Raw genomic sequence first — 13,669 nt, forward strand, 5'->3', positions numbered from 1 at the left:
TATGATATTTCCTATATGTCTGCGCAATATGGTAGGTACTACTCTACTAATAACATATACGTAATAAAAAAAACAATAAAAAAACAAGCGATACGGCTCAATAGTAATCGAAAATTTTAAAAACAAAATTTTGATGTCAATAAATGTATCAAAAGAATGTGTTTATAATGCTGATCCTAAATATATAAATTTTATTAAGTTTAGTATTACTCATCAAAGGCTACGAGCCTGAGGAAATTTACCCGATTTGTTAAAGAGGGGGGAAACATACCCTACAAGTGAAAGAATTTTAATGAAAATCACACCGTCAGATTCAGCGTATCAGAAAACAATATTACATAGGTTTCAAGCTCATATCTGCAAAAATCTGCAATTTTGTATTTTTTGCCAGAAGAAAAATATACGAATATAGAAGTTAGTTACGTAAGTTAATTTGTAAAGACATCCATTTAGCAAAAGAAAAGTAAAATTTTAATGCAAATAAAAGCTGCATTAACTAAAAAACGATCAGAAATTAAATAAAAAAAAACAAGTTTTTTAAACTGAAAGTAAGGAGCGACATTAAAACTTAAAACGAACAGAAATTATTCCGTATATGAAAGGGGCTGTCCCCTCCTCAACGCCTCGCTCTTTACGCTAAAGTTTGACTCTGTCTCACAACTTTATTTTTTAAAACAATAAAAAACTTTAGCGTAAAGAGCGAGGCGTTGAGGAGGGGACAGCCCCTTTCATATACGGAATAATTTCTGTTCGTTTTAAGTTTTAATGTCGCTCCTTACTTTCAGTTTAAAAAACTTGTTTTTTTTATTTAATTACATATCAGAATCGGCATGAAAAGTAAGAAAGTAACACGAGTAGAGACAAAGACTATGCTTATTTATGCTTATCTATAGATTAAAAATTGCTTATTTATGCTTTTTTACGTATTGGAATCTGCATGAAGAGTAGGAAAGTGGCACGAGTCTTCAGAGACAAAAATTATTGCAAGGCAGGGTATGTTCAATCACACTTTGATCTTCCTGATCAACATTCCCTGTAAACCATAATTTTGAAAACGGCTAAGCAAACAGTTTTTGGTAATTCGCGTGTAAAATGTCATATATGACATTATTGGCGTGATAGCGACGTTGCGTGTTTGCACAATTACAAACCAATTTCATGACATGACGCGACAATGAAGGACGAATTTGCAACACGAGAAAAGCAACACGAGTAGAGAAAAAAACTATGCTTACATAGAAAGTGCTTGATACCACAATAAAATAAAAAAAAAATCGGATAAATACAAACAAGTTGATGTTATAACATAACTGCGTGGGACAGAACTTGTGTTTTGTCCCAATTTGTTTGAATTCAGCGTGAAAAGTTGCAGGAGGAAGGTAGCAAAAGTTTTAGAAGAAAAAACCTATGCTTATTGACAAAATGTTTTAAGACTAAGAAATATTCTCAAAAATACAGTAAATACAGAGGAAACTATTAACCTACAGGAAAATTGCTGATTTGTTTGGGCAATTACAAACAAATTTAATGATGCAAATAGCTACGAAGACCACACTGCCTGTCCATAACAAACAAATAAGAAGAGCAACAGGGAAATTTTATTTTTATACAAGACAGTTGGATACAACTTAAAATGAATATTTCGACCCTATATCCAAGGGCCCTCCTCAGGAAAGCAGATGAATAAAATAAAAACACTATAAAAGAAACTTACATTAAAATTCAATAATTAAAAATTAAAGGTTTTTTTAATTATTAGGGCTGTTTTAAAAAATTTTTTTAAAAAAACCTTTCAGTTTTAATGATTGAATTTTAATGTAAGTTTATTTTATATTGTTTTTATTCTCTTCGTCTGTTTTGCTGAGGACAGCCCTTGGATAGAGGGTCGAAATATTCATTTAAAGTTGCGTTCCACTGTCTTGTATAAAAATTTTCCTGTTGTTCTACTTATTTGTTTATAAAATTTAATGATGCAAAGTAACTATGAGGGACGAAGTTTTGTTATGTATTTGATTTCAGCATGAAAAATATTGGAGGAAAGTAATAGAACCCCTATGAGGCAAAACCTTGCTTTTTGAAAAAAATCCTCTAAGACAGCGAAATATTTTTAAAAATACTGAAGAAATATAAGAAACTATTACAGGAAAAATATTGGTTTGGACTTTGATGATGTAACGTAACTATGACGGATGGAACTTTTTTATGTCTTATGTATTTAAATGCAGGTTGAAAAATTGCAATAGCAAAAAAATTATTGCTGATTGATAAGACTCTTTAAAACTATCGTAAAATTTCGAAAATAGAGTAAATACTTCAAGAGTAAAGAAAGGAAATAAAAAACTAATACGGGACGAGCTATCATCCGTCGAAAACTGCTTGCATATTTAAAAGTCAGCATTAAATTGTGTATCCAGAGCATTTAAAAATTTTGGCGTTGGATTTTATTGTATTGAGTTTTTGAAAAATTGAACTAACGACGCTTCCGAAAACATTCCGTGAAAAATCTTTAGGACGAAACAAATCTCATAACCCTTTGAGTCCATTTTAAAGAAACTTTTGGACTTTTATGTTCTCTTTCTTGAACCCTCCCTGTCACTCCTCCCTCCCAGCGAATGTTGAATTTTGACCCTCGGTTAAATTTGCCCTACACTCTAAGACATTATCTTCTACTATTAGAGATACTTTCAAAGATAATTTTTTAAACTTTATTTAGAAAATAGTGATAAATTTTCTGCCATGTAAGCTCTTATTGTAGCAATCTTAAATTATTTGACATCCTATTTACCTCGTCGAAGTACATTGTCAACATCTTTAAATTCAAGATTTGAAAATGAGATATTTAATCGGTAATTTTAGAACGTACTAAGCCAGTATATACCCTTTCAAAGTCAAAGCTATCGTTTAGTTTTTAAAGTGAATTTTAGCTGTGCTTTTTTTACAGCGGAGCTGGATTTTAACTGTCGTTTGAGAAATAGATTCCGAGTGTACTACTGTGATTATTGTATACTTATGATTATTCTTTGTAAAATTGATTTTCTATATCGAATTTGAAATAAGAACTATTTCAGCATCTGTAAACGGAAGCTCTTTGGAGTCTGGTCGTAGTTTGACGTCACTGATATACAACCCAGATAGCCCGTTGAAGCAGAATTCAGAAGCTGCAGAGAAAAGGTTAACACATTGCGCAAATGGCAGGTTTCGAGGAAATATAAAGAATGATGGATTAACTGGAGAGTTTGATAGTAAAAATTTTCCTCACAGCTATGAAATGATCAAGGTATTTTTTTTGCAGATTGTAGGAAATTTTAATTCTAGTTGCATATATTGGTTGGTATAATGGCATTATTTTATGTGAATAAAATGTGATAAAAGCTTTTGATTCTAAAAATTATAAATAACGCGCAATATGTCATTATAATGAATTAATTGAGTTAAGCTTGCTATTTTGACACCTCCACTGCGGATAAATCAGAATCTCAACATACTATCTAAGCCGCTTCCCGATTATGTTTATTTTTGTGAGGAAATTTCTGATCAAAGAAGAAAACCGTGTTTCATTTCAATTTGTGTATGGCTTTAGCTGAAAAATTTGTGTTCCAGTAGAATTTTCTGAGTTGGTATGCCGAAGGCCCCTGAAAAGAGGAAGAAATCACATTGAGTACTTATTGCTTCGTTTCTCATTTTTTTTTTTTTTTTAGTGTTAGCACTCTCCAAAATTAGTAAAAGGTAAAGTCAGTCATCTCATTTGAGGTTCCAGCATTATTGTGGGTCTGAAGATATTTAGATGATATTTTTTTAAATTTAATGTCATTGTTATATAAGAAATTAATAATTAAATTAACGAATCGATAAGTTAATATTATTATTAAATGAAACAAATATATGATTTCACATTTTGAGGAATAAACAATATCTATATAAAGATTAATATTATGTTACATATATATTAGGGGCATTCTTAATTGGCTATCGACTTAACCGACCAGAAAAATAACGAGTTCACCCAGAAAAAACTTCTTCTTCTTCTTCTTCTATTTCACAGCAGGCGGGCTTTTCAGTTGATACTATTTAGCCCTTTTCCTTTTGCTTCACTCTGTGGGCTACAGAGCTACTGGCTTGGTTGCCTCTTATTTATTAGATATTCTCAGATATCTTTCAGTGGATCTTTCGACTCAAGGAGTTCAAATATAAGAGGATAGATGTCGATTTCTATGCGCTGTGTGCAGGTATAGTTGGCTAGGCTCTTGGCTGATAGTGAGATTTTGCGATATTTTGCATTCTTAATTGGCTATCGACTTAACCGAACAGAAAAATAACGAGTTCACCCAGAAAACACTTCTTCTTCTTCTTCTTCTATTTCACAGTAGGCGGGCTTTTCAGTTGATACTATTGGGCCAGAAAACACTGTATGGTCTAGCTTAGTTTCAAATTCGTTTCTTCTCCCCTAGGATGGCTATTGTAAAATGGGGGCCAGTGTAAAAGCCGATTTTGTCTAAAATGCTTATAATTGATGTAACAGTTAAATATCTTTTTTTTTGCGACAATGTATAATTCAAAATATGCGTTACTATGCATAAGCATGATATTTTGTAAACTACTTTTATGCTTTTGCTGAGGTTACGGGCTTTTTCTAACGTATTTTACTTGGCAACTAATGGCCAAGTTGGATACGTCAACTTCATTTCTTTGTTCAGTCTCTTCAGCCTATCGGCTCACCTGGCTTATCAGGCAAACTGATCTTTTCTAGTCTGGCTAATTATCAAGATCAAGTAACAGTAAAATAACTGAAATTAATCTTCAAGTTGAAGTTATAAATTTGACACAGACAACTTTGGAGGCGAATTTTGCGAAATTTGTTTAAAATTACCAAGGACATTAAAATGAAATGTGATTCTTTAAAGTGGTTAAATAGAATGTTACACAGAACACAACCATCAAGGCCGTAGCCAGCTTTTTTGTTCGGTGTTTTTTTTGTTTGGGGGGGGGGTACAAAAAAACTTTAAAGGGACTTTTGACTTACTTTTTGACTTAAACCTCTTGCTCGGCAGCGTCGCCAGCGTTGAGGGAACCAGACGTCAGCGCCGTTAGTCGTCTCCAGAGTGGCCTGTTTTGTGCCAGGGTAGGAACTTCACTGGGGTCACTGCCCCACGCCGTGAGTTGATCGTGGATGATATCCGCTCATCTCATACATGGTCTACCTCTGGGGCGCTTCCAGGTGTTTGCAGTTGGATCGAAGTCAAATATAACTTGGGCAGGTGTTTCAGTGGGTAGACGAAGTAAATGACCGTACCAGCGCAACGAGCGAGACTCAAGCTGTTCGGACAGGGGTGGTAATTAAAGGACAAGATTTCTGGTTCCATTCGTAGCAGTAGAAGTTTCAGGAGGAGGGCTGCCAACCCAACTGTCTCTAGGTGCATTTGGTTCTCTGGTGGCTAGCCAGGTATCCAGAGGCACATGGAGGTCATTCTTCATGCGCCAATTTGCATGGGAACTAACTCCGGACGAGCAAAAAAAAAATTCATTTAAAGGGAGCGAAAAAAAATTCATTATGTATTATGTATATATAGTACTATGTATTATCCATTATGTTCCGTGGCTGCTGTAGAAAAAGACAGAAACTGCCATGAATTGGCAGTAAACTGTTTAAAATAAACAATGGTTGAATGATTAAAAATATGCAAGAATATGACCTTAGCATTTTATTTCCAAATAGGAATTGAAAGGAAATGTATACATCGTTGAGCAGCGAAAAATCTCTATAAATTAATACGTTTATTATTAAAGTTCTTTAAATTAAACACTCCAAATTATTAGTTAGGGTAATTGACTTGCCTGCAGGAGAATATTTTTGACCAATTAGGCTATCCAACATCACTTTTCTTGCTTAATGTTGGCATATTCCACTACTCTATAATAGGCCTGTATTTGTTCAGGAGCCCGTTTTACCACCCCCTCGGAAAATACCCCCCCCCCAGTGGAAAACAACCCCGGATTATCCCCCCTTCATAGAAAATTCCCGTACACGCAAAATTGAGCAGCCAAAGAGAAAGTACAAAATAGGTAGCCTACATCAAAATGTCGATCAGATGTCCTAAGGGGTAACCAAAGGACCAGATATCGAAAACAGTTTTAGGACAGGGACTAGTTGGTCTCTAATCAATTTTGAATTATAAAAAAGGACTAAAACTCTCAATTTACAATCGAATAAGCATCGTCCGAAGTTTTTAAGACTACGAGGGGGAGGTTAGAGATTAGGAAGGGGCTGCCTCCTCCTATACGGAATAGAATTTGCCAATTTTGTGGGTTTAATGTTACTCTTTACCTTCTTAATAATAGCGTAGACCAGAAAGGGTTATTTATCAATTTTCTACTTCCACCTCCCTCCCCCGCCCCTTCCTTAGAACTAAATCTGTATTTACGTGAAGGCTCATTGAGAGTTAGAATGCTTTGGCATTAAAATGGAACCTTTGAGGCATCTGCCCCCCTCCCTAACAACACACCAATTAGATAACCCTACTGTAGATGATTAAAGTTCTCATCTACAAGTATTTGGTGTGTCTGTTTTTTTTGTTTTTTACAAAAGAAAGATCATGGATATGTGATCACTCTCCAGATACCAAAAAGGACCAGATATCAAAAACAGTTCAAAGACTGTGGGGCTGGTTGGTTTTCCGATCACTTTCGATTTAGATAAAGGACTAGAAATCTCAATTTCTGATCGAATGAGCATCTTCTGAAGTTTCTACGACCATGAGTGGGAGGCTGGGGTTCAAAGTTGCTCTTTACTTTCATAATAACAGCGTAGACCAGAAATGTTCCCGGAAATAAAAGAGATTGTATATCAGTTTCTACCTCCACTCCCTCCTCCGCCCCTTCCTTAGAGCTAATTCTGTATTTATCTGAAATTTCAATGAGAGTTAGTTAGTAAAATAAATGCTTTGAGGCAGCTGTACCCTCCCTAACTATTGAACCTTTTTACTAGTTTGAACAAAATAAAAATTAAAAAATTTTGTCCATTGTTAAAGAGAGGGGGCAAATAAAAAAGGAAAGGAGGGTGGGGGGACTGGTTGTTCTCCTGTCTCTCTTCAGCTCTCCCTCAACATATATTGAAAGTTTCAACCTTTTACCATCAACCGTGGCTGAGATATTGCTAATATTCTCTTTTCACATCCAGCAAGGACAAAGTGTATTTTGATTATGTTTGGCATCCCTCTCAATATCTCTTTAAATTTCCAACTTAATACTCTAAGCCTTTTTCGGAGATCCAGGATCAAACCTGCCCTCTTTTTTTAATAAAAAACCTAATATGTTAGCAAGTTACATAACTTACATTCCTTGCACCAGGGGGCTGTGCGAGGGGGGTGTCATCCACGGAAGCATAGCTATTTAATCTTTGGACTAGTTTGAATAAAATAGCTATCTCAAATTATGATCGGATGCATTTGGGCGAAAAAGGACGTTGGAGGATCTGATCACTTTTGAATCTTAAAAAGGGCACTGGAACTTTCGGTTTCCAATTGAATGAACCCCTACCAAAGTTAATACAACCACCCTTCCCATAAAAATATATGTTAACAATGGGTAACTTGCAAAGCTTACAGCCCTTGCCCCGGTTGTCAAACCTGGAGGCATGGTTATTTGATCTTTGGCCTATTTTGGACAAAATAGCTATCTCAAAATATTGATCGGATGTAGTTGGGGGAAAACGGTTTAGGTGGTGGCTTGTTGTCCTCCAATCACTTTTGAATCTTAAAAAGGGCACTAGAACTTTTAATTTACAATCGAGTTAGCCCACCCCCCCCCCCCAAGTTTATACAACCACCCCTTCCATATGAAGTTTCTCTGGGAAAAATCAAATAAATAAAAATAATACATTGAACCCTTACGGCTCTTTACTATAGGCAACGCTATAGCACTGGCTCTGACTTAAACATGTGAGTAGAACTTCCAATTTCATTCTAATGAACAACCGAGATTATTCAGGGTGAATATGGGGGGGGGGGCGGGATTTTCTGGGGAGACGCCTAGACCCATTTTTGCAATAGCAGCAAACAGGTTACAGCCTGACCGAATTTTGTAATACATCTCTGTATTTGGGCTCTATAACCGTTTGGCTCCTTCTTTGTGATATCTGATAGTTTCTGCTTTTTTTTCTACACGATTCAGTGTGGCTATGAAGGAAAAAAAAAGAAAGATGTTTTACACGAAAAAAAGATGTTGATAGTTAAATAACAACCAAGATAAAAATCGTAGAGAATTCCTGTTTTCAGGAATGAATATACATAAACATGGAGTCAGAGGTCAAAAAATGTTTTCCTTTTGATGTTCTTGGTAATTTAATATTTTTCAATTTTGTAGCTATGAAAAAAAAATGATTTAAAGCTTGACGAAAATCTGTATTCAAATCTTACGGCGACTGTTTTTTCAACCCTATATAAACTATAAAGCATGTGTAAACTACTCCTTGGCAGTTTAGTTATATGGATTATTCAATTTAGAATCCATTTTGTAGAAGTCAAATATTTTGAGATTCTACCTATCTTATTTCACCATATTGGATCGTGAAAGAATGGCTTTATATAAGCAACCCTTCTTGGGTTATATAAACCCTTCTTGGGTTTATATAAGCAACCCTTATATAAAGCTAAAATTTAAGGGATTATTCTTCTTCGGGAAAAGTGACACCACAACTACAGAACAGCGAGGGAGGAGGAGTTTCTCTAAAGCTATGCACAATATTTATCAATTTTCTAGTAGAAAGGAACCATTTTTTTTTAGCCTACTGATGATTGAAAAGAGAAACAAAATGAAATGGATTCAGCTCTGAAAGCATACTTCTTAGGGATCAAGCTTCGCACAGAATATGGAATTGTATCTTCGAGAGCATGAGATCAAGCTCAGTGTTTCGTTTAGGAAAAGCATTCAGGAAAATAGTCAGAATCGAAATCTCTAAGCCCCTTTTTTGAAGAATATTTTTGATTTGGTCGAGTTGTTCAAAAGTATGTATGCACGCATAGCATGGCTTAAATTCTGAACTGAAATAAGCTCAGCAGCGGTCTGATTCATAGATGGGGAGGTGAGAAAGAGGCTATTTCAGAATACTATCATCGGCACATTCTTCAAAATTAGATTGTCGGATCTCAAACAAACATCATGGGACGTAAGAACCATTGTCCTAGTTTTGCCCTTTGACCTCCTGGGCCCACATTTGACTCAATGGAAGGACGAGGATAGGGTCCCTAAGTTCTTATTCTCTGTACATTTGGGTTGTCTCATCTCAACCCAAACTTAGTTCGAAACATTAGTTGATGTTCTAGCTTTGCTTTGTTGGAGTCGACTATTGATCTTTACCTAAGGTGGGGGAGAAGGAAGGGACTCCAACATCTCATCCGCTTCATTCACACATAGGTACAAGTTTATATAAGGAGGCGAGTCCCAACATTTCGCGTTCGTCATCAGCTCATCTATCAGAAGGAAGACGTCGGACACCAACCAATTTTGGGGGTAACTTATATGTAACATCATAGTTGTGCCTTTTATGGTATGCACCTGATCCAACTTTGGGGGGGTGGGAGAGTCATAATTGCTAGTTGGGCTTGTGGAATTTAAACTAACTTGCCCAGAAGCTACAATTATGGCCTAGGGTGCCCGTGCTCTATCTGACCTGCTTGTCGACCTGCGTGACCTGCGTGTCGGAATGGATAGATTCTTATCATTTATAATCTATTAGAAAGCTTATCATCAGAAAGCTTGGTTGAATTTAGAAAGTGCCAAGGTTGAATTTGTGCCTTTAAGGGGGGGTAAGATTCGATTGTAATCTAACGGCCAATACAGTGTTTATTACCAAAAGTAAGTTTTGTGCGAGCTTTTATGTTGTTGTGTTTTTATGAAGGTGTTTATTCATACCCACAAAACAAATGTTTTACGAGCGGTTCAGAAGTACTAGGTCTCTTTTAAGGCTGATACATTTTTAGTCAAGACAGGAAACTTATGGATACTGAGATCCATAAGAAGCAAAGATAGATAAGTAACAAATAAATCTGTTTTCTTCTTACTTTTATTGCCTTACAAATGAAGATATAATTTTTATTTAACCTAAGGACAAACCAGTGCCCATAGATGTTTTTCAATGTTTTTAGACACTGATTTTAAACGTATTTAAAACAATTTTATTTTCTACCGTTTAGGAAAGACGAGCATATTTCGTATAGCTACACACAAAATTGAAGAGGGTAATATGGGGTGATAATCCCCTTGATTTCGTTTGTGAGTGCACCTGGAAAAATATCTATGTGAAAGCTGGCTTTTATCATCTTGTTAAATTCGTCTCATTCAAATAAATCCTCTTCTACCTCGGTGAGGCTTAGATTCGCGTACAACTTTTAACTTCCAAGTATGCGCTGTTTACCAAACACCGGTAAAAATGTAAGCTAGTGTACTATTATCATTAGTGAATCAGCTAGTGAATCATTCCTTTTCAGGCTTTCCGTGAGAAATTTGGCCTACGGGAATTTCGTCCAATGCAGTTACAAGCAATAAATGCAGCTCTTTTGGGTCATGATTGTTTTATTTTGATGCCAACCGGTGGTGGGAAAAGCCTCTGCTACCAGCTACCAGCTGTCGTTTCTCCTGGCGTTACCATCGTCGTGTCCCCATTAAGATCTCTTATTGTTGATCAAGTTCATAAGTTGAAGTCTCTTGGTATTCCTTCCGCTCATCTATCTGGTGATGTATCTGTATCAGAACAGGGAATTGTCTACGATAAACTACATAGGGCTGAACCAGGTATGAACAAAAATAAACTAAGCAAAAGGGTTTTGTAAATAAGGGATGTAATGTTGAAGGCTGAAGTCTGAGAATATATTTGTGTCATAAAAAATGTCCCAAATAGTACAAAAAACTTCGTATTTTTCTAATTTTAAAAGTCAATTTTATTTTTAACAGAATGAATCATTAGGGAAGATAAAGAGGGAAAGGGCAGAACAATAAGATAAATCAAAGTAGCAGTCTCGGCGCATGATAAATAAAGTATGTCTGAAATGTTACTTTTTTCGTTTCTTTTAAATTCCTTTCTGTCTATCTTGCTACTTTTTCTCTCTAGATCTTGAAACTGGAACAGCAATCTCCTCTGGAAACTATGAAAATCATTATTGAATTGCTTTGCTGAATTTGGCATTTGAAACAACGTCAAAATGAAATTGTCTCTATATCAATGAATATAAAACTTGAGGTATATGAAAATTGTAAGGATAAACGTGACAACTTTTTGATTTTGTGAGTAAAGGAGGGGAAGGACTGGGTCCAAACCTTTCCTGTGGACTTAATCAGTTCAATCTATACCGTTTCTTGAATTTTTGTTCTGTTTCTGCTGATTTGTTAAAGGCGAGGAACCTTCTGTTCTCTTGTTTAATCTATAAAAATATAGCGACATTTTATGATTCTGTTTTGTTAAGCCATATGTTGTGTATGCAACAATTGTTGCGTATAAGCAACAATTTTTGTTTGTTTTAAGTTTCTACTTCGATCTTTACTTCCATCATAGAAACTTTGTTTTATCAAAATTCATTGTGTAAGATTGCTAGCTGCAGCTTTCCTCCTTTTATTTAGAACTGATACTCGTAATTACTTCAATTTAAGTCTTGAGCTCATTACCTCAAGATCCCCTATCTTGTTTATTTTTGCTGTTTCTTCAGCTCGTTATCATCTTGAGGTCATTTGTCTTTTGTACTTCTCACTTTTTAGGTATACCAATTTTATGTACCTCTTCAAAAAATTTGAAGCTATGTCAAAATAAATTTTTCTATTTTTTAATAAATGTCAAATCTAGCGATTTATCTAAAATACAACAGAAAAATCCCTGGTCCAGTCTTTTGGATTTTATGGGAGAGGGGGGGGCCTTAACCGTCTCCCCTGTACATGCGTTATTCTACCTATTCCATTTTTTATGTTCTCTCCTATTTTGCTAAAATCTTAAATGACTTGTTTCATTTCTTGCTAGATCTCAAACTACTCTACGTAACTCCTGAGAAACTTAGCGCCAGCGATCGTCTAGTATCTGCGTTAAAAGGGCTTTTCCAACGACAGAAATTGTCCAGATTTGTAATCGACGAAGCGCATTGTGTGTCCCAATGGGGCCACGACTTTCGAAAAGACTATAAAAAGTTATCCGCTTTGCGTCAGCAGTTCCCCGGTGTTCCCTTTATGGCTCTCACCGCAACAGCAACACCAAGAGTGAGAACTGATATTCTACATCAGCTACAAATGGGATCTCCAAAATGGTTAGTATATGTAGCATAGATAGATTTATTTGTTATAGATTGATTTATTGAACATATTATGTTGTATACGGTTACTGTACATGGAGGTCCTGAAAGATTTGTTTTGGAGGAGGGGGGGGGATATGTTGCGTGCGGTTGTGCATAGGTCACATTTCGTTGTATTGATATCCACTAATGTGTAATTTCTGCTACCCAAGGTTTTAATAAATAAATTGGTTTCTCAAGATCATATAGTTCATTAACAAAAAATAGGAAATAGAATTAAATTGCCAATCCAAGAAAATGAGAGTTTCCAAACGGATAGGTGAAACGATAAAATAAGCACAAACACTGACGCTGTACAAAAATTGGGTTAAGAAAGGAAACGAGTAAATTAATGAAGAAGCTCAGAGATACGTACAAAAATTAAATTAGCAACGGCTCTCAAGAAGCACACCTTGTCCAACAACCCTAAACTGCAAGATTACTTTTGTTTGGAAGATTGTAACCCTCCTATTTGTACACATTCGTACATGTACACTATTCATAACACGTATATCTAAAAACTTTATAATAAAGTAGAAAATAATGTATATTTGCTGTAAAAGCGTTTGAATTTTTCCTTTTATCAGAAAGGACCAGAGAGATCGGTTGTTTGTGATACGCTACTGTCATAGTCAGTTCGATATATTGTATGTATTTGTGAAATGTTATTTTGGGAAACGTTATATCAGTTATTTGGGAAACGTTACATCGGTTATTTATGAAACGTTATATCATTTAATTGTTAAACATATGTCAGAAATGTAATTACTCGCCAGTTTATTGTTTTACAAGCGTATACCTATTTAACATTGCTTAGCAAGTTTCTGATGCTGTCTATGATGTCATTCTTTTATAGTTTTTTTCGATTCGTAAATTTTGTATTTGTATTGTATGTATATTGTATGTATGTATTATTTGTATGTGTTTTGTAATTGAAAGTTCTACTTCACTTCTTAAGCGTCAAAAGATATCGGAGGGTAACCAGTCCCCCCCCCCCCAACCACGTCCTTTTTTCCCAAATGTATCCGATAAAAATTTTGAGATGGCTATTTTGTTAAAAATAGCTCAAAGTTCATATAACAAAAACTTAGGTGCGACACAACCCTCCAGGGCCCGGGGGCAGGCTTTGTAAGTTATGCCCTTGGGACATATATGGTTTTTATGGAAGAAATGCTCGTATAAACTTCAAAGAAGGCTCATTTGATTGGAAATTTGAAGCTCTTGTTCTCTTTTTATGAGTAAAAAGAAATTGCAGGGCACCTAGACCCCCCCCCCCCTCCACGCCCTTATTTCCCCAGACTAATCTGATAATATCTTTGAAACGGTTATTTTTTAAAAATAGTTCAAAGACCATATAACGAAAACTC

At 35.5% G+C, this 13,669-nt stretch overlaps 1 protein-coding gene across 3 annotated transcripts in view; it reads left to right on the forward strand.

Moving 5' to 3' along the window:
• Positions 1–13,669, forward strand: part of LOC148951989 (recQ-like DNA helicase blm-1) — a 117,165-nt gene that overhangs the window by 49,363 nt on the left and 54,133 nt on the right. For all 3 annotated transcript variants that reach the window (XM_089089459.1, XM_089089458.1, XM_089089460.1), the window contains exons 6-8: positions 3,069–3,277; positions 10,482–10,785; positions 11,999–12,278. In XM_089089459.1, the coding sequence (XP_088945585.1) occupies positions 3,069–3,277; positions 10,482–10,785; positions 11,999–12,278 (793 nt within the window). The remainder of the gene's footprint in view (positions 1–3,068; positions 3,278–10,481; positions 10,786–11,998; positions 12,279–13,669) is intronic.

This window comes from Artemia sp. Qi Xiang Cuo, chromosome 5 (assembly GCF_049724085.1).
Source record: "Artemia sp. Qi Xiang Cuo chromosome 5, ASM4972408v1, whole genome shotgun sequence".
In the NCBI taxonomy this organism is placed as follows: domain Eukaryota; kingdom Metazoa; phylum Arthropoda; class Branchiopoda; order Anostraca; family Artemiidae; genus Artemia; species Artemia sp. Qi Xiang Cuo.